Genomic DNA, 19,119 nt, shown 5'->3' on the forward strand with positions numbered 1-19,119 from the left:
CTGCGGCGCAGTATAACTTACGGCGCTTACAACTAGCGACATCTAGGAGCCATCATGTAAGCTGAATCATACTGGACTGGCCGAGTTCAGCCATGACAACCAACAGTGCTTTATTTTGAGCTTTGATGAATTTATATGCAAAATAACAACTATCAATCCGCCGCAGTTTAGAGAGCTGCTATCACAAAACATTTTCCTAAATATATCACATTCAATGTGGCTTGCTTTCAAGTTTCACGTGGTAAAACTATAGGATGAAAACTAATGCTGATTTTACGCAGCCGGTGCAGTCTATGCAGCGGACACTAACTCAACTAATTATTTCCAATCCACTGAGTTGAAGTCTCATTACTGTAACCAAATGGAACAGAGGACTACAATGGAAATGGAACAGAGTCTACATCGCGCTAGATCGTTGGCACAGAATCACTTTAGATTCGACCATGCACTGGAGCATGGATACGGCGAAATATCATATATCGACATACACAGGGAATTATAAAACGACTCCGCATAGACGAGCATTCCTACAAGCATGCTGCCAACATATATTCAATTTTAATCATACATCAGTTATAAGCATAAACAGAGTGCTATATTTGACAAATTCTTGACGAAAACGAGCTTTCCGCATACACTCAAGTAATAATAAATCTTCGCATCTTTAATATTCTCTAAAGTAGCCAGTTTTATCTATGAGTTGCGTGATGTCTGCCGTAAAATCTGCACCGAGTGCAGGGAGAACGTAGCGACAGGTTCTCTGTAAATCTGCAAGATACGGTGCGGCCACATTAAAACTGCAATAACCTTCTCGGTGGGGACGGACGCCTCTTTGGCGAGTGATTTACGACCCTCTCTCATGATATGGACATAAGTACGGTTGATGTGCCCCGGGACGCCTTGTGTGTCTCGGAAAAACGTGATGGTGTAAACCGACAGAAACAGCGCCTCTGTAGCCACAATCCCACTCACCGATAACGACCAGCCCACGCATCCCACTCACCGATCACGAAGAGCTCGGTGGCCACCCTCATCGTGCCGAAGCCGTTGACGGCAATACAGACGTAGACTCCGGCATCATCTTCTGTGACCCGCGAGACGCGCAGCATGTTCTCGCTCAGGGTGAACCGGTCCCAGGCGTCCAGGATCTGCGTGCCGTCCTTCTTCCACTCCAGCATGGGCGGAGGCGTGGCGGCCACGGGACAGCTGAGACGGACATCATCCCCCAGACGTACCACCAGGTGAGGAGAGACCTTCTGTTTCAGCACCGGCGGACCTGGCGGGCAGAGACGGGGATGGTGAGAAGGTGAGAGGGAGAGAGAGAGGGAGAGAGGAGAGAAACAGGGAGAGAGAGGAGAAGAGAAAGCAGCCATGTATGTATGGCTGCTTAAAAATAGGATCTTGTCTCTTGTAACAGACATCAATTGGCTGACATCGTTTGGAACAGTTGAACACCAAACGTCCAAGCCCCATTATCAATCTATGCATACACAAGTGCCTGCACAGGGCCATTCACCAATCGGCACTGATATATTTAACCCCGTGAAGTCACGCTGGATGGGTTCGCGGTCCTGTCAGACCCACTAATGTCGAGGTCAGGAAGATTTGCAGCCGCCCGGGAGAGATAAACATCCGACTGCAGCGCTCGCGTCAACTGTCAAAGTCGACGGGCGCCACTAACACTTCGTCATTCGTTAAAACATCCAGCCGCTAAATTATGATTTATGAATAACTGCACGCGCGTTATCTGGACATTAACTAACCGTGACATGACTTGGCAGCCGGCGCGGCGGGAGAGGCGCGTCCAAACGCGCGGCGTCATCGGCGCCGGGCCGCGGTGCCGCCCTCGACCGGCCGTGCCGAGGTCATCGGGCCGGCCCATCGGACAACGGCGCTAACTCGCGCCGGCTACCGCCTACCGCCGCCGCCGCGGCGAGGCCATCCGGCCCACATCTCTGTCACAAAGTGCTAACTAGGGCCCGCACCGCGCCCCGACGGCTGATATTTGTCACCTGAGTGGCGTGCCGCCGTGCTGATAACTCAGCCTCGCTTCCAGCCTGTCACAGCTGTACTTGTGGGCCGTTCGATCTGGCGTTCGATTATCTGACACCTCGCAGCTCGCGGACGGCTCACACCTGCTCACCTTCACCCGAGCTCGCCTCTCAGCCGGCCGGTCACACAGGGAAGTTAGCGACATGACTTGGTGTCCGGGCCGGCCGGTCGACACGGCCTGGCTCGCTCCCCGCTCCGAGATGTGATTTGGCCGGTGGCGCTGGCGCGCGACAGCAATTAGAGCGGATTAGTGGCGCTGCTCCGCGGCCGGCAGTGGCGGCCAGAGGCCGGCGCAGGGACGTGCCGCGGATTACCCACAATCCGGAGATGCCGTGTGTCTCCGCTCGGCCTGGGTGGCGGCCGGCCGTGGCACGTGACCGCTGTCCGGCCGACACTGACGGACCGTCATCGGAGCACGTGGCGCACGTGGCACCCGTCATCCCCTGCCACCGGAGGGGACAGCAGAGAGCGTGACAGGTGGGGTCAGAGACCTCGGCGATATGGGATGGCAGTATAGAGGGATATGGCAGAATGGGCTTGGAGAGCTGGAAGGACTACAGCATCAAGCATGTTCGAGGAACTCTTGCACCGGTGTTTGTGCAACATTTATTGAACTGTGCTGCTGTGTCCATAATACACTATAGATCAGATCACACCGCCACTTAGTCGCCAGTCGGGCATAATTCAGCGATATATATTATTGACACGGCGATATCGGCTCGGTAGATACAGGTAAGTGCCACTCTACTCATACATTTGATGTGTGCTATCTAAAGCCTGTCGAATGCGATGCCCTTGACCGGCGCGGCTGATCAATGCCTTCTAACACGCCAGCCGGCGGTTCCCGTTCGCGTCAGTTCACCATAACTATGACAGACGGCCTGTCGCACCGGCCCGGACGCAGACAAACGCGTCGATCGCCGCCGCTGACACCTCGGCATGCCGATCGGCCGGTTTTTCTCGGCGTCCGAGCCGCGATGGCCCCCGTGACGTCACAAAACCAACACCGCGCTGCCGGCGCGCTCGTTATAACCAGCGGCTCGTAAAAGATATCGCGGCTATCGGTGAGCTCGAGAGAGGGCCTCAGCCACTTTTTAGCAATTAAGATACCGGTTTTGACAGATAGTGAGCGGCAGGGGACACCCGGTCACACCAGGCCGGTGGCTGCCGGTCGCGGTGAAACGGGCTCCTGATAGCCGGTCGGACCAACCCCCGATGGTTAGTAGACCCACCAGCGAGTGGCCGCGATTAGCAGGCCGAGCGCCGGTCAGGCGGCGTCAATGCGGAGGTAGCCTCACCTCCGCCAAATGCAACAGTGGCATATCTTCCCCGATACGTGACTAATGTGCTGGCTTTACTTGCGGAATCATGCGCCATGCATGTGGTGTGTTTTGATGCATTGTTGGATCTTAGGCATGTGTATAGAATGGAACAATATACACGATGGCGAACAATACCACACGCGATATTTATAGCACGAACTCTCACAGTTCAAACATTCCTTCGCACGTATGTCATACGTGCCCAATGTAGGTACCGTATTCTCGCTTCCACCCAGTCCCTTTCTCTAGCTGTCGTCCCATGGCCTCGCAGGACCTCCCCGGCTGTGTGGCACCATCAGACCACATCCGGTGTGACGCGTGCCCCGGCGCCAGTGGGGAGACGTTCCCGTCCCGCCGCCCCTCCAAACAATGCCACGCACTACAGGCGCGCGCACGCGCCCGCAGCCGCCGAAAAACAGGGCACCGACGCCCCGTTTCCGTGCCAAATAAAGATGTCGACGCCGGCGCGCATTTCCACGCGAAATAAACATGTCTCGCGGCTAGCGGCCTGTCGCCAGAGACGGTAAACAAGGTGAGCTAGGTAAACGGTCGCGGTGAATTGGCTCCGATATGCCGGATGACAGCGGCCCGCCGATCGGACGCTCCGGCCGGGTTGGAATTCCGGGCGCGGCGCGCGGACGGCGCGTTTTATCGTCTCCGGCGGTGCAGGTAACGCACAGAAATGACAATGAAACTGAGGACGGTCTTTGAAAACAGCGGCGCCAGCGGACCCTTTGTCAGAAGTGGAGTGTGCGGTTTGATCTACTAAAATGGAGCATCGCAGTGTACTCTAGCTTCTGCTAAAGTTTTTGTCCACTGACGGCGGTTTGCTGTGTAAATATTTGCCGGCAGGCCTTTAAGTGCAAGCCGGTCGCTTCTTTGCTTTGCAGTTGAAAGTAATGGGCCTGACATCCTAAAGCCAGCATGGCCGATGTCCATTGATCAGATAGGGAATCGCCAGACGGCTCCCAACCAGTCGCCGGCTCAGTTATCGCGGGCTGCCGCCGAATACGATGGCTGTTTATACTGGGCGTTAGCGCTTTTAGTGTCGTCATTAGCGGCGGATTAGAGCGATAAACTCATGGCGAATGACTTCACGCCTGTCCAGACGGAGCGTTCTCCTCCGAAACGACTGGTCAGTCCGACACGGCGCTGTCTGCCGAGTTACCGCACGAGGCACCGCATAGCGCGGGCCCACCCGTGTGCCATTGCCGCGAGCTGTGCAATGGCGAACTACAGGGCCAACAGTCGCGCTCAGAGATATCGAGCTTGAATCATGATGACATCAGCTCCGCGCTGCGCTGGGCTGGGCTGGGCCGGGCTGGGCTGGGCTGGGCTGGACTGGGCTGGGCTGGGCTGGGCTGGACTGGGCTGGGCTGGGCTGGGCCGGGCTGGGCTGGGCTGGGCTGGGCTGGGCTGGGCTGGGCTGGGCTGGACTGGGCTGGGCAGACACGGATGTGCAGCCCCGCCGGGAGATGGCAAACAGATAGAGGCCGAATCGTCGGCTCGGCGGCCCGCTCACCCGTGTATGTACATGACACTAAATCAGCTGGCGCCGACCAAGATAAACGAGCGTGGCGCAAAGACAACATGGACTCCGTGAGCCGAATACCAGATGAGGCAGGCCGACGGCTCATCAGCGGGAGAGAGACACACGGCACGGGAGACAGCACGGCAAACGGACAGGATGGTAAACGGAGTGGAGACGGGACGGAGACGGGACAGGAGACGGGACGGAGACGGGACTGGAACGAGACTGAAACGGGACGGAGTCGGAAGTCAGCTGGCGTTAACCCTCGCCGGCCGAGGGGGGGGGGGCGGGTGCCGCCCCCCCCATAGGGTTTTTTCGCGATAGCTCCGAACACGCTGGCGATAGAGAGCTGAAACTTGGCATACCTGACCTTTGATCCAAGCCGCATCTTTTGACACCAACCGCATTTTTGGGTCAGGTCAGGTCACTGACCTATGACGTCATAAGTGAACCTCTGCACGGTCTTCAGATGTCGCAACTTCGCAACGCCCTCACTGCCAGAGGAGATGTCACAGGGAAATGAAACTTGCAGGATCTAGTATCTATTATGAGTCTCCCAACTTGTATATCTCGGATTTTTCCTAAAGGTCATATGAGGTCAGGTCATTTTCGTGACCTCACCATTATAAGTCAATGGGGAAAAATGAAAACTGCTATTCTGGCGCCGGGAACGATCTCCAACTATCTCAAGCACACATAATCGTGATTTGATGCACTCCTTGCAAGGTTAGATGCGTCACTTTTGCAATGTTGACTGTTGAGTCTTTCCACTTATGATTGCCTTAGATTAAGGTTTCAATTCAACTTCAGTTAAGCAAATTACGTTAATGTCATTTTTGCTCAATGTGCTACGTCACTGTGTCTAGCAACTCAAATTACTCAAATTAATATCAAAATAAAAGTCTATGATTCAAATCTTTTTCTATTCTGTCCAAAAACCATTCTCTCTCTCCAGCCACTTTCCCTTCTCAATTTCTTGTGACACACATTCTCTGCACGTACACTTTTGACAAACATACTCTTTTTCTGTAGAGCTTAAATAAATGCGCACCTCCCGTTAGCAATCACAATCATCTTTGGATATTCTACATTCTCCCCCGGGGTGGAATTCATTCCTCAGGTGGAGAGGCCGCCTCCAGCAGGTACAGCTTCTGAATAGGACGCCGCACGTCCCCCCGGAGGGTGTGGACGGTCGCGGCCCGGGACCGCCCGTCCCGGCCAGGGTGCAGGGTCTTCACTGTGCCCGTGGTCCAGGCGAGCCGGTTGGATGACCTCTCCCCCTCGATCAGCACAACATCGCCCGGTTCCGGCTCGAGGTCCACTCTTGAGGAGTTGTGACGGAAGTCTCGCAAGTTCCGAAGGTACTCGCGCTGCCACCGAGTCCACAGGCTGGTGACGACCCTCTGCTGGTAGCGGCGCCTCCGCGTCAGCTGTTCCGATTGCCTCCCGGCGGCCTCGCTCCGTTCGAAGGCACAGTGCAGAAAGTCGGCGGGTCGCAGCGGTTGAATATCATCGGGATCATCGCTGACGGACGTTAGGGGTCGCGCATTGATCGCTGACTCCACCGAGCACAGAACGGTCTCCAACTCTTCCCACAACATCAGTGAAGATCCAAGGGTGCGTCGCAGAGCGGCCTTGGTGATTCCCACCATCCGCTCCCAAAAGCCGCCCCACCACGGAGCGCGCTCAACGATGAAGTGCCATTTGACACCCTCTGCAGCCAGCACGGACGCAGCGCCACGGAATGTTGTGGCGTTGTCACTCATGAGGCTGGCCGGGCAGCCTCGTCGGGCGCTAAATCGGCGGTAAGCCTTTATGAAGTCCTCTGTTGTCAGCGACTTCACCATTTCCAGATGAACTGCACGAACTACTGCGCAGGTGAAGACGGCGATATACGCTTTGAGGGGGCCGGAGTTTCTTCCCTGTCACACATACAGTGGCCCTGCGAAGTCCACACCTGTTCTGCTGAAGGGCCGGGCCGGGGTGGTCCGACTGCGGGGTAGAGGGGCCGGCCTCTGGTGGCAGAACGGTCTGGCGCGGAACAGGTGACAGCTCCGACAGCTCAGCAGCACTGACCGCACCTTCTGTCGTCCCCGAACGATCCAATACCGATCACGGATGGCGCTCAAAACTTGCGGTGTGCCGGCATGACACAGCTGCTTGTGCGTCTTCTCGATCAAGAGATGTACGAATCTATGATCCGGTGGCATGATGATTGGCCGCTTTTCCTCCTCTGGCAGCGCAGCATAGTGCAGCCTACCTTCCTTTCTCAGGACCTCCCCGTCCAAGAACGGACCGAGATCTTTTATTCTCGATCCAGGGGGCACGGTGTGACCGGCTTTCAGAGCCCCCACTTCTTCACTGAACTGAGAGCGTTGCGCGTCCAGAATCCAAAGTCGCTCCGCCCTCGCGAGCTCTTCTGCTGTTATGATGCCGTCTTGCTTCTCTGACGATCTGCTATTACAGATCCAGCGCAGGACGTAAGCTGTGACTCTCAGGAGCTTGTTCAGACTGCTGAACCGTTGAATATTGATCAAACGACCAATACCTGGCGCAGGCTCATAGCTGCTGGAGGCCGGAAGTGCTTGCTTTCTCTCTTCGACCTTGCATTCCGCAGGTTCCTGTTCATTTTGCATCCTCTGTGGCCATCTGATATTCGCTTCTCTGAGCCACTCAGGTCCGTGCAGCCAGAATTCACCTTTCATTTTCTCTGCCGGCGCGCCGCGGGAAGGCAGGTCGGCGGGGTTCTCCGCTCCGGGACAGTGGTTCCAGGCAGCCGGAGAGCTGAGGCTTTGGATCTCGCAGACTCGGTTCTTCACGAACACACCCCAGCGTCTGGCGTCGCTACGGATCCAGTGCAGAGCCACCATCTAGTCCGTCCAGAAGTACACGGCTTGAGGTGTCGCGTGCAGCTGCTGCCTAACATAGCAAGCTAGCCGAGCACCAATCAGGGCCGCTGTCAGCTCCAGTCTCGGCAGTGACACCGGCTGGCGAGGTGTGAGCCGCGACTTGGCCATCACCAGGGCAGGCGGGCCGACTGCCTGATCCTGTTCAGCGGCTCTTATGTACGCCACAGCAGCGTACGCCTCTTTGCTGGCGTCACAGAAGATGTGGAGCTGGTATCCGTCTTGAAGCCTGTTTCCATATGGTCTGGGCACAGAGAAGCCGTTCAGTTGATGGAGCTCCGTCAGCCATTGTCTCCAGCTCCTGCCGACACCTTCGGAAGCCCGCTGGTCCCAGGCCAGACCCTCCAGCCACAGCTGTTTCAGCATCATCTTGGTGCGCACGGAGAATGGTGTAAGCATTCCCAACGGATCGAAGAAACGTGCTGACAGGCGAAGAATACTCCTCTTCGTCTCTGGTGCTTCGGTAGCGAGCTCCGCGAACTTGCGCGTTTCAAACACCAACTTGTCTTGGTCTGGAACCCAGTTTATTCCCAACACCTTGCAAGCTGTGTCAGGCTGGGCTCCGAGCACCTTAGCCTGTTCACCGCTGCTTACCTCTTCTGACTGGCTCACCGTCCACTTTCTCATGTTCATCCGTGCGGCTTCAAATATTTCCCTGGTTCGCTCAACCAGAGTCTGCGCCTCCTCCTGAGTGTCCACGCTTGTTATCAAGTCATCACAGTAGATGTCCCTCTGTAACTTGTCAACCAGGTCCCGATCTGACTCTCTATACTGCTGCAGGTGTTTTCTGAGGGCGGCCTGCAGTAGGAACGGTGAGGGCTTGACTCCGAAAACTACTCGGGTCATCCGGTAGAGAACTGGATCTCGATCGGTGGCGTTCTCCCTCCAGAGAAACCGTGTCACATCCCTGTCTTCAGGATGGAGCGACAGCTGCAGAAAAGCTTTCTCTATGTCCGCTGTCACGCCCACGCTCTTCGTCCGGAATCTCAGGAGCACCCCTGTCAGGTCAGCGATCAAGTTGGGTCCCGCCAGGAGGTGGTCGTTCAGTGACTGATTCGGAGGGCCAGCTGCCGCATCAAACACCACTCTGACTTTATCATCCTTGTATACTGCGTGGTGAGGAAGGACGTGCACCGGTCCATCCGGAACAGCCGGCGCCTTCTCAGCATGTCCCTGCTCCAAGTAGTCTTGCATCGCATCATCATATTGCTTGAGACGCCCGTTTTTTCGTAGCTGTCTTTCACAGACCTCAAGGCGAGCCAGAGCCTGCGATCCATTTGTCTGTATCTCTGCATGTCCGGGCTTCCAGGGCCAGCGGACCTCATACCGACCATCTGGAAGGCGGTTACAAGTATCTTCGAAGTGTTTTGTAGCGAGTTCTTCCAGTTCTCTCTTAGAGTCGCGGTCACTGACTCCTTCGCTGCTTATCCCAATGCTTTCCATGTTCCATAGCTCTTCCAGAAGGCGATCAGTCGACTCGGCCCTGATGAAGTTCACGATACTTGGCGTCGACTCTGTGATGCTCCGGCCTGAACGGCCAGCCAGTATCCAGCCGAATTGTGAACCCATGGCCACGGGCCCGTCCTCTCCCTTCTTCATTCTCCCATCAATCACATCTTGCATGTAGTCAAGACCGATTAGGATATCGATCTCTTCGTTGAGAGGATCAGCGCTGGGCTCCTCGGCCAGTTTCAGGCCAGCTAAATGCAGATGGCCACGGAGATCCTCCTGCGTCACGGCGGGAGGTGGACTGCAGATGACTGGCACTTCGTAAGCTGTCAGAGTGATTCTGCTATCCTCGTTATGTGTTGCTGATAGGGTTACTTTTACCCTATCACTGGCCTGTTGCAGCCCCTGGCCGCCTCCGAAGGTGTGGACCCGCAGGTGCTCCTGGCTCAGCACCTCGCAGCCCAACTCACGCGCTGTCTTCGTCCGTATGAAAGACTGGTTGCTTCCAGAGTCCAGCATTATTCTGACAAGTCGTGCTCCTGTTGCTCCTGTCGCTTTTACCTGGGCCGTCTGCATCAGAACTGCTCCTTCCTTTCTAGTCATGTTGGTGCTAGCTGCCGTCGCCGATGCCTCCCGTACGTTTCCATCTCGCGCGCTGGAGCTGGCAGTAGATGGCAAGCTGGACCGCGGAGCGCAGACCAGCTGGTTGTGCTTCCCACCGCAAAGCGGACATCTGGGCTTGTCCTCCCTGCAGTGCGCGGCGAGGTGTCCCGGCTGAAAGCACAGGAAGCAGGCCCCACGCCGCATCACCTGCTCTCGACGGGGGACCATCAAAGCGTCCAAAACCGCAGCATCCAAGGTACGCAACATCCAAAACTGCAGCGTCCAAAGTACGCAACGTCCAAAATACGTCAAAAATCGGGTATATAGGGAGCATTCACAACGTCCAAAACCGAAACATCCAAAACCGCAACATCCAAAACGTATCATCCAAAAACGCAACATCCAAGGACGCATCATCCAAAGAACGCAACATCCAAAGTACGCAACATCCAAAGTACGCAACATCCAAAACCGTTAGGTTAGGTTAGGTTAGGCTAGGTTAGGTTAGGTTAGGTTTCCTTATGCCCGGTAGGCATAAATCAGTAGGTTAGGTTAGGTTAGGTTAGGTTAGGTTCCGTTACGTTACGTTACGTTACGTTAGGTAAGGTTACGTTAGGTTAGGTTAGGTTAGGTTTCCTTATCCCCGGTAGGCAAAAATCAGTAGGTTAGGTTAGGTTAGGTTAGGTTAGGTTTCCTTATCCCCGGTAGGCAAAAATCAGTAGGTTAGGTTAGGTTAGGTTAGGTTAGGTTAGGTTAGGTTAGGTTAGGTTAGGTTAGGTTAGGTTAGGTTAGGTTAGGTTGGGTTAGGGATAGGAAAAAATCAGTAGGTTAGGTTAGGTTAGGTTAGGTTAGGTTAGGTTAGGTTGGTTTTGGATGTTGCGTGCCTTGGATGTCGTGGTCTTAGACGTTGTGGTTTTGGAGGTTACGTACTTTGGATGTTGCGTCTTTGGATGTTGCGTTTTTTGGATGATACGTTTTTGGACGGTGCGGTTTTGGATGTTTCGGTTTTGGACTTTGTGAATGCCCCCTATAAACCCGATTTTGGACGTATTTTGGACGTTGCGTACTTTGGACGCTGCGGTTTTGGATGTTGCGTACCTTGGATGCTGCGGTTTTGGACGCTTTGATACGGACCCCTCTCGACGCTCCGCGGCTGAGAGCGTCTGGGCCCTTCGGCACTCTTCGGTCGGGTGTGGAAACTGGCAGAACAGACAGTTCTGGCTCTGTTCTCGAGAAGTTCGCAGCGCTGTCGCTGAGCTAGTGGTTCTGGATGGTGCGTGCGCGGTATGGTCTTCCGTGACCGTCGCACGCCTACTCAGACTGCTGGGAGACCGATCATGGGCTTCCAAGAACCTTTGCGCGTACTCAGCTAGCTCATCTAAGCAGTATGTGGCCTTTTCTCGCAAATAGATGGCCAGGGGCTTGGCACAGGTGTTCATAAACTGTTCGTGAATGATCAAGTTTTTCAAACCCTCGAATGACTGATCAGTTTTAGTCAGCGTGATCCATTTCTCTAGGTAACTAGCCAGACGATAAATAAACTGCTGGGGGCTCTCATCCGGCTCCGGCTTGGCATCACGCATTTTTAGCCGGTAGCCTTCCCCAGTGAGGCCATATCTGTGCAGGAGGGCCGCCTTCAGTTTCATGTAGTCGTTTGCGTCATCCTCCTTCATTCGGGTGTAAACTTCGAGCGCTCGACCTGACAGCAAAGCGCTGAGACTGACAGCCCATTCCGATTCGTCCCATCCGTTTACTCTGGCCAGTCGCTCAAATCGGTTAAGGTAGCTGTCAAGATCATCCTTGCCATCCGTAAACGCAGGCAGTTTGGGTCGCTTGACGGCCGGCACTGACTGCGCAGGCTCGCTCGGCTGCTGCGGCTCCCTGGAACCACCGGTGCTCTCTAATTCTGCTCTCTCCAATCTCAATCGCTCCATTTCCAGCTCATGTCGTCTTAAGAGTTCTCGCTCTTCTCTTTCTTCTTGTCTTGCCTTTTCTTCTCTTTCTTCTTGTCTTGCCTTTGCCCTCTCTGCCCTGTCTACTTGCTCGTTCGCGTACTTCAAGGCTGATTCGCCGCTTAAACCATACTTCTCGGCCAGTTCCAAGTATTCTTTGAGTCCTGTCACGGTCGCCATAATGTTGAGTCTTTCCACTTATGATTGCCTTAGATTAAGGTTTCAATTCAACTTCAGTTAAGCAAATTACGTTAATGTCATTTTTGCTCAATGTGCTACGTCACTGTGTCTAGCAACTCAAATTACTCAAATTAATATCAAAATAAAAGTCTATGATTCAAATCTTTTTCTATTCTCTCCAAAAACCATTCTCTCTCTCCAGCCACTTTCCCTTCTCAATTTCTTGTGACACACATTCTCTGCACGTACACTTTTGACAAACATACTCTTTTTCTGTAGAGCTTAAATAAATGCGCACCTCCCGTTAGCAATCACAATCATCTTTGGATATTCTACAGTTGACCTTGCGTGACGTCATTTATGACGTCATCAAGGTCATATTAGTTTTTCGTCAATAACTCTTGATCAAATTGAGCTAGCGAGTTGAGAAAGCCACCAATGGACTCAGGAAGACCTGCCGAATCGAATGATATGCGATATGACCTCTTTCGACCAACTTCGTGACCTGGGGGTGCTGACCTGACCTTGACCTGAGGTCAACACCCCAAGTTGACCTGACCCGGACAAAAAGTATATCATTCGACGTGCCTGAGCGAGGCGAACACGATGCTGCCAAAATCGCGGCTCTGCGGCCGTTTTTTGCGAAGTTATTCACCAAAAACTGAACCGTACCCTGGGGCACTTGACCTGACCTCAGAGGTCACCGGTTGACCTAGGACCTTAAAATCGGGTACCAATCTCTGCGTTTCGTAACGGTGCACACGCTCGTTTTTTTCCGCGACGCGCTAGCTCCACCAGGGGCGAAACGGCGAGGGGGGGGGTCGTACCCGCCCCCCCCCCCCTCGGCCGGCGCGTATGTAGAAAACCAATAGATCCGGCGAGGGTTAAACGGACGGGAGAGAGACAGGACAGAGACGGGACGGAGACGAGAAAGGAAGCTGGTAGAAGGACAAGGCGATGAAACGGCACACGAAACAGAGTGAGTGGAAAATGTCTTCTCATTATTACATAAAATAGATGGGAAACACCATAGTGGAAGCAATTTCCCCAATTTGGTCCCGATAGTTTTAGTCATATAATTCACTTTCCCTTCACATGCGACATCATAAGCGTCACGTAAAAACTATGAGTAATGTTTAGAAAAAAAAAACGCGGGTGTCTAACGGTCTTCTTTTTCAGCGATCATTTCTGCTGGCTACATCATTAAACACTCCCTAAACAGTTGCTAAATCCTCTTCTTTCTGTTTCCCCTCGTGTGAACCGAGGCAGCAGCCGCAGCTGCCGGCTGCGCTCATCCCACTGCTCTCCGAGCCTCTCTCAGCGGGGAGCCCAGGCTCCGGTCGCCAGCCGTCCCAGCCGACAGCCGCGGCCGCCGCCCGCCGTGTCGCGTCGCGATTTATGCACGCGCGCGCGTGGTTTTTGCCCTCTCGGCGGTGCGGTGCGGGGCGGACGCGGCTGATCTCGGCCAGCCGCGGCGGCGCGGTCAATTTATCGCGTGTCACCGCTGCTCGATGGCGCGCTAAAGAACAGCGCGCGTATAAATACGACGGAACAATACAGGGCCGGTGAAAAACGGCCATGGCGCCCGGCCGATAGGGCACGCTCAATCGGCGCTGATGAATGCTGGTCAGCTGGCGGGCGCGGGCGGTCCGGGGTGGCTGCGGCGGACTGCGGCGGACTGCGGGGGCGGCGCAGACTGGACTCGGCGGCTTTGTGGGGCGCAGTGAGATGTTGCAGGCGGTGATGAGAAATGAACGGATCGGACGAACAAGGTCGCCCGGGTGAGAACTGGGGCTGCAGGGCGCCGGACGGAGCTGGAGGATGGAGAGGAGTGCGTTCAATCGGACAGCCAGGGCGTTCACTCGGCCCGGTTCCCTCAGCTGGTTGTGACGGGTATGTCACTCAGTCCCGCTGCCAACGAACGTCTAACCAGCTGGTGCACTCGGAGAGACTAGCAAAAGTGGAAGACCGACACACTGTCCAAAACACTCTAATCGAGCGCTCTGCAGGGCTACCTTGTTTCGTCTCCGTCAGCTGTTGCACCCTGTGGGTGATAGGGAGTGACTGGACCACCCATGCAGCCTCAGCAGCAGCCAACGGGCATTGCTAACTCCCGCATGTCTTCCTGGCCCGCCCATGGATCAACTGATAAGTGATAACTGATAATGTTCACTTCCATCCCTCTGAGCCACCCATGGCGCTCCTCCCCGCCTCTGACCGCCCGTGACCTCTGGTGACCGCTATTGATCATCCCCCACTCCCGACCGTCCCCAGCGGTCCCCGGCTGTGGAGAGCGCCGCGGTCCGACCGGGACCGCTCGTGGTCCGGCCGGGACCGCCCGTGGTCCGGCCCGGACCCCCACCGGCCAGCAGGAGCGACCACCAATAAAAAGCGCTGGTCAGTTTAGCTGTGACATTTACATGAGGCGGACGGCGAACGGAGCGCAGCGGTGGTCGGTAATTGAATTAAGCGTGCCAGTATCTGCACGGCCGAGCTGCCCATGGGAGGGCCGAGACCAGCACAGATAAGGTCTGAGCGGGGTCTAACGAAGGTCATTGGCCGATTGGGTCTTCTCTGGCAGCTGGCACGGACAATGGGAAAAACCGACATGGGTTTCGGACGTGCAGTGTGAGATTGTTGGTGGAATTGATGCTAAATAATGGATGTCAGAGTGCATGCGAATGCATTCTGCTGGAATGAATTCCAATCTTCTTAACACCGCTGCAGGCGACCATTTTAATCAGTATACACAAACTACGTAAACGTGAAATGCAGGCCCGGGCATAACATACCGCACGGTTTATAGCCGAAGATCGAAGATGCAAGGAAGCACGCGGCATCGATTCGGTTTTAATATGACGTCGTGTCGCGTCGACCCCCTTATCGTCGATCAAAATATCTGACCGATTATTGATGGTCGGCCCGGCTGTCCAGCTCCATTTAGTTTGGCGGCAGCCCGCTCCGGTCACAGGGGCGGTCGCCAGGTCTGGGCGCGCTCAGTCGATACCCCAATCTATGGAGGGGCCGAACGGCTCCCGAACTGATGAAACGACTTGCAGCACGTCATCGTTAGTGATGAACTTTGGGCACTCGTGCCGCTCATCTGCCGCGCGACTAGGGCTGGGCCGAGGGTCGCTCCGTGGCCGCACACGGACACCGCAGGAATGTACCGCTCGCACACCGGTGGGCGGTGATAATTAATGAGGTCCCGTCCACGGCAGGTTAGAGGGTGATGGTGCAAATAGTTCGCACATGATTAAAGTAAATATATAAGGCAGCGAGGGTGGGACGACTTCAAGTGGTTAGTAAGACATGTCAAACTACCGCCCAGAAAGTAGATCAAGATAAATAATTTAAAAGCTTGATTGAGTTAATCTTTTTTAATCTTCAACGAAGTTTAGTTATTTGCACTCCAAACAACATTAAAGCAAAAGAAACTTTAAAGTTCTTTGCTTTGATCAAATAAATCATCAGTTTGATTAACACGACTAATTGAAAAGGCTTGCTCATTCAGAGCAATTTCGGTAGAAATGTTTACTCTTCACGTGAGCTCCGTAAATCATGTTAACTGCTGTTTTCCAACGGAAGTAGTTCCATTCCTTTGATTTTAATGTGATGTCCGCATTGAAGTCTACCGGTAAGTGGCTTATTTACTTACGGCTTTGATGCAGCCCATTCCATTAACTTCAATCATCTAGATAACTTTGACCCGGCGGCGGTAGCGGAGAGCCGCTCTCAATTGTTGATCGACGAGAGGCAAGTGGAGACCGATCCCTGATGGCCGATGCAGGGGTTCACTAGGGTGCATCTCTCAGCGTTCACTGTATAGCTTCGACGACATCGCTTTAGATGAGGCACACACGGCTCATAATCAGGTGATAAGAGCGACGCGATGGTGCACTATTCGGTAATCGGCCTGAGGTGAAGTGGTCAATAAATAATTAACAAGTCCTAGAAAGCGGGCTAACGTTTACTAGATGACGGGTTATCCTTTAAATAGGGTGAGTGACAGAGCTGATCACATCCTCTGCACGGTGATAATAAGGTCGGAGCGGACAACTCACAGCAACGGAGCATATAATAATCTGCAAATAATTCCAACTTTCAGACAGGTATGCAGCCTCTTCTGTGTAAATAATTATCTCCCCATCAGGCGACATGAGTTCGCAGTCTGGGAAACGGCCCTGGCGGCCGATGACAGCGGAAAATACACGGGTGGGCACATTGCGGCGCGCCGAGCGGCATGGCTAAATCAACAGCTCGGCCCGATACCGCGGCGCCCGACCATAACTCAACCTGCAGTGCAGTGCAAACGTTTACGGCCACCGGCCGGCCGTGCAATCCACCTGCGGCCGCGATAACTCGGCCGTAATGAGCCATAAACGGAACGTCCGAAAACGTTGCAGCCTTTGTTCAGGAACACACGATAATAGCCGGTGCCGAGTGTTGCCGGGCCTGTTACAACCGGAGCGGGCCCGGCCAGCGCGCTGTAGTTGCCCGACGCTCCAAGAGCAGGTCGTCACGCCACGGTTAGAGGAGGTCTGATGAACTCAACCGGAGCAGCCGGCCGAGAGCCGCACCAATACGCCGCGGGTCCGAGAGGGGCGATCAGACGGGCTCTGACCAGACGCCCGGCCGCCGGCAGCATTAGCTCCGAGATTTCGGCCCGCGCCAGAGTGATGTGCCGGAGTCGGACGTCTGTTGCCAGGCCGAGCCGGCAGTCGATCAGTGCATTAATCCATCTGTTAGTCGGCCCATCTGTCCGTCTACCCGTCACTGCTGTCCCGTTGACCGGCTGTGTGTTTGTCCAACTGTCCTGTCCGTTTGTTCCGCAGCCCAAGACCAATGTTTGGCGTCCCGCGGCAAACATTGCCCTCCATTAGGATCGTGCTCGATGTCGACAGAAGTCTGATGCATTCTGATCCGTTTCCGCCAGTCATATGTGATGACGGACCACGAGCAAAGCCAGAGCCACCATGTCTTATTATGAGCCGGATTAAATGTTCACTGCTCAGCATAACATATGAGGAATGCAGCCCGTGAAGGTATCATTATCAACTATAAATAGACCGTTTGCAGCCTTGGTTATGAGACGGGCGCACATTTCTTTCCGACAATCTAGCGATTACCTAAAAGGTCAAAACCATCCCATAGCGTTGATGAACCATTAGATTTCGTTAAGTGGCCATGGTGACACAAAACGGCCCTAAACGGTTGAATATAAAGACGATCAGTTTTAAGTCATACACTCAAAACTTTTTTACTACCTCCTGGAGAGTTCATTTTCATCAAACCCGCAAGATAATAGTATATTAAAAGGGTAACTCGCTGCTACCATTATGTGCATAGTAACGGTACGTGGTTAATATGAACTTATTCGCCAGCGAATAGTATTATTACCATGTAAATATCCATATTACTCTCGCGATCCAGAACATCACGAAAACTCTTTCCTCCTGAGTATCGTGACTCGGGTACAGATAGTCGTTTCATGCGTGGATCTTGTTTACCTTCGTGAAGATGATATTTGAAATGGAAACAATCAGCCAATCAGAAACGAGATCGGCCGTTTGCGGTTTGAAGGCCGCGCGCATCTGTCAGTTCTCGGCCGTTGGTCTCCGAGAGCGGATGTGAGCAGTGTCGGTGCCGCGCGGCGTGGCCGTTGGTGTCTGGTGATTGTGCTTGTGTGTTGTTCATCGCCTATAGAGCCTCTGTGGACATTTTATTGTAAGTACCTATGTGCTAGAGCATTGCGTGCCGTTGAGTGGTGCTAATTTGACCTGGTTAACAGGACCCCGTGCACGGCCACGTGGCCTAGTGTTGTGAGTACGTACATTAATTTTGTTGTGATGCTACAAGTTTATGCATTTTGTTGGTGACTTTGAAAAAGCCTTGCACTGTAGTGATCCAGTCTCATTATCTCACGCAGACGGGCGACCACCCAGGAACGCCGTCGCTCACTTCAAATATTGTGTGCTCTGCCTAATCCAATATGAGGGCGCTGAATGTCTTGTATTCATATTCAAATTGCATTCAAGTTGTATCGTGGTGTTTATTTACCGCTTGTGCATTGCTGAACGCTTTGTATAAATTTGTATGAATAAGTGAAGAGTCTCACAATGTTCATGGTTGGTGTGCCCCTCGTATTGTTTGTACGGAAGCCAAATATACCTACATTGTTGCTCTTGAAGCATTTTTTTTAGTTGGTGAGCTCCGGTTAACAGAAGCTTCGTGAAGCTTCTGAAGGAAGCGTCTGTGGGTCTGTTACCATCCTCTGGGGGGTTTACACTAAAGGAAAGAGTAAACATTACCATGTGACAAAGGGTAGGCCATAAGAATATACTCTATGTAGGAGGGTAAAGCACAGAGTAGATGATGCGTTACTCCCTAAAAAAGGGTTCCGTTAAAGATTTACCCTTTCAAAGAGTGTAACCCAAAAAATGTTACACTCTAGACAAGAGTAAATCAAAAGAGTTTACCATTCAGAAGATGGTAAAAAACGTCTGTGTGTCATGTTACCCCTCCCTGGCGAGTTTACTCTTCATGAAAGAGTAAAATTTACCATCTGGAAGGTGGTAAAAAACGTCTGTGTGTCAAGCTACCATGCTATGGCGGGTTTACCCTTCAGGAAATGGTAAAAAAGTTTCAGTGTAGCATGATTACTTTACCAGTGAATGGCGTGCGACTAGAGAATAATCCGCGAATGACCCGACCCGGAACATGGCCCGCGTGTGCTCCGACGTTGACCTGACCACATCCCGCGCTGACCCGTGCCGATCGGCAGACGATGTGCCGGTCGGGATGGCCCGGCGATGACCGGGCGATGACCGACCTTGCCAGATTAACTCGGGGGCCAGTACCGGCCCGTCCGGCCCATAACGCAGTCATTAGCAGCGGAGCCGCCCCGGATCGGAGCCGGCATCAGCACCGGCCGATCGTAAACGCTCGATATGGCCACGCCGCGCCGCTCGGGCACTGATCGGCACCGCTCGGCGCGGTACGGCGCGGCTCGGCGCGGCCGCTCTGGCCCGGTCGGTCAGTTGGCCGACGGCGCCGGTCGGGCGGTCAGCGCAGACGCCTGTCCGCCGCCCGGACAGGCGGACAGGCGGGGGCGGGTCGACAGA

General features: G+C 54.0%; 1 protein-coding gene across 1 annotated transcript in view; it reads right to left on the minus strand.

The window, feature by feature from the left end:
• Positions 1 to 19,119, minus strand: part of LOC122381225 (fibroblast growth factor receptor-like 1) — a 50,289-nt gene that overhangs the window by 6,925 nt on the left and 24,245 nt on the right. The window contains exon 3 of the mRNA XM_043365169.1: positions 1,004 to 1,276. Within this exon, the coding sequence (XP_043221104.1) occupies positions 1,004 to 1,276 (273 nt within the window). The remainder of the gene's footprint in view (positions 1 to 1,003; positions 1,277 to 19,119) is intronic.

Source organism: Amphibalanus amphitrite, unplaced genomic scaffold, assembly GCF_019059575.1.
Source record: "Amphibalanus amphitrite isolate SeventyFive unplaced genomic scaffold, NRLGWU_Aamphi_draft 000116F_arrow, whole genome shotgun sequence".
In the NCBI taxonomy this organism is placed as follows: domain Eukaryota; kingdom Metazoa; phylum Arthropoda; class Thecostraca; order Balanomorpha; family Balanidae; genus Amphibalanus; species Amphibalanus amphitrite.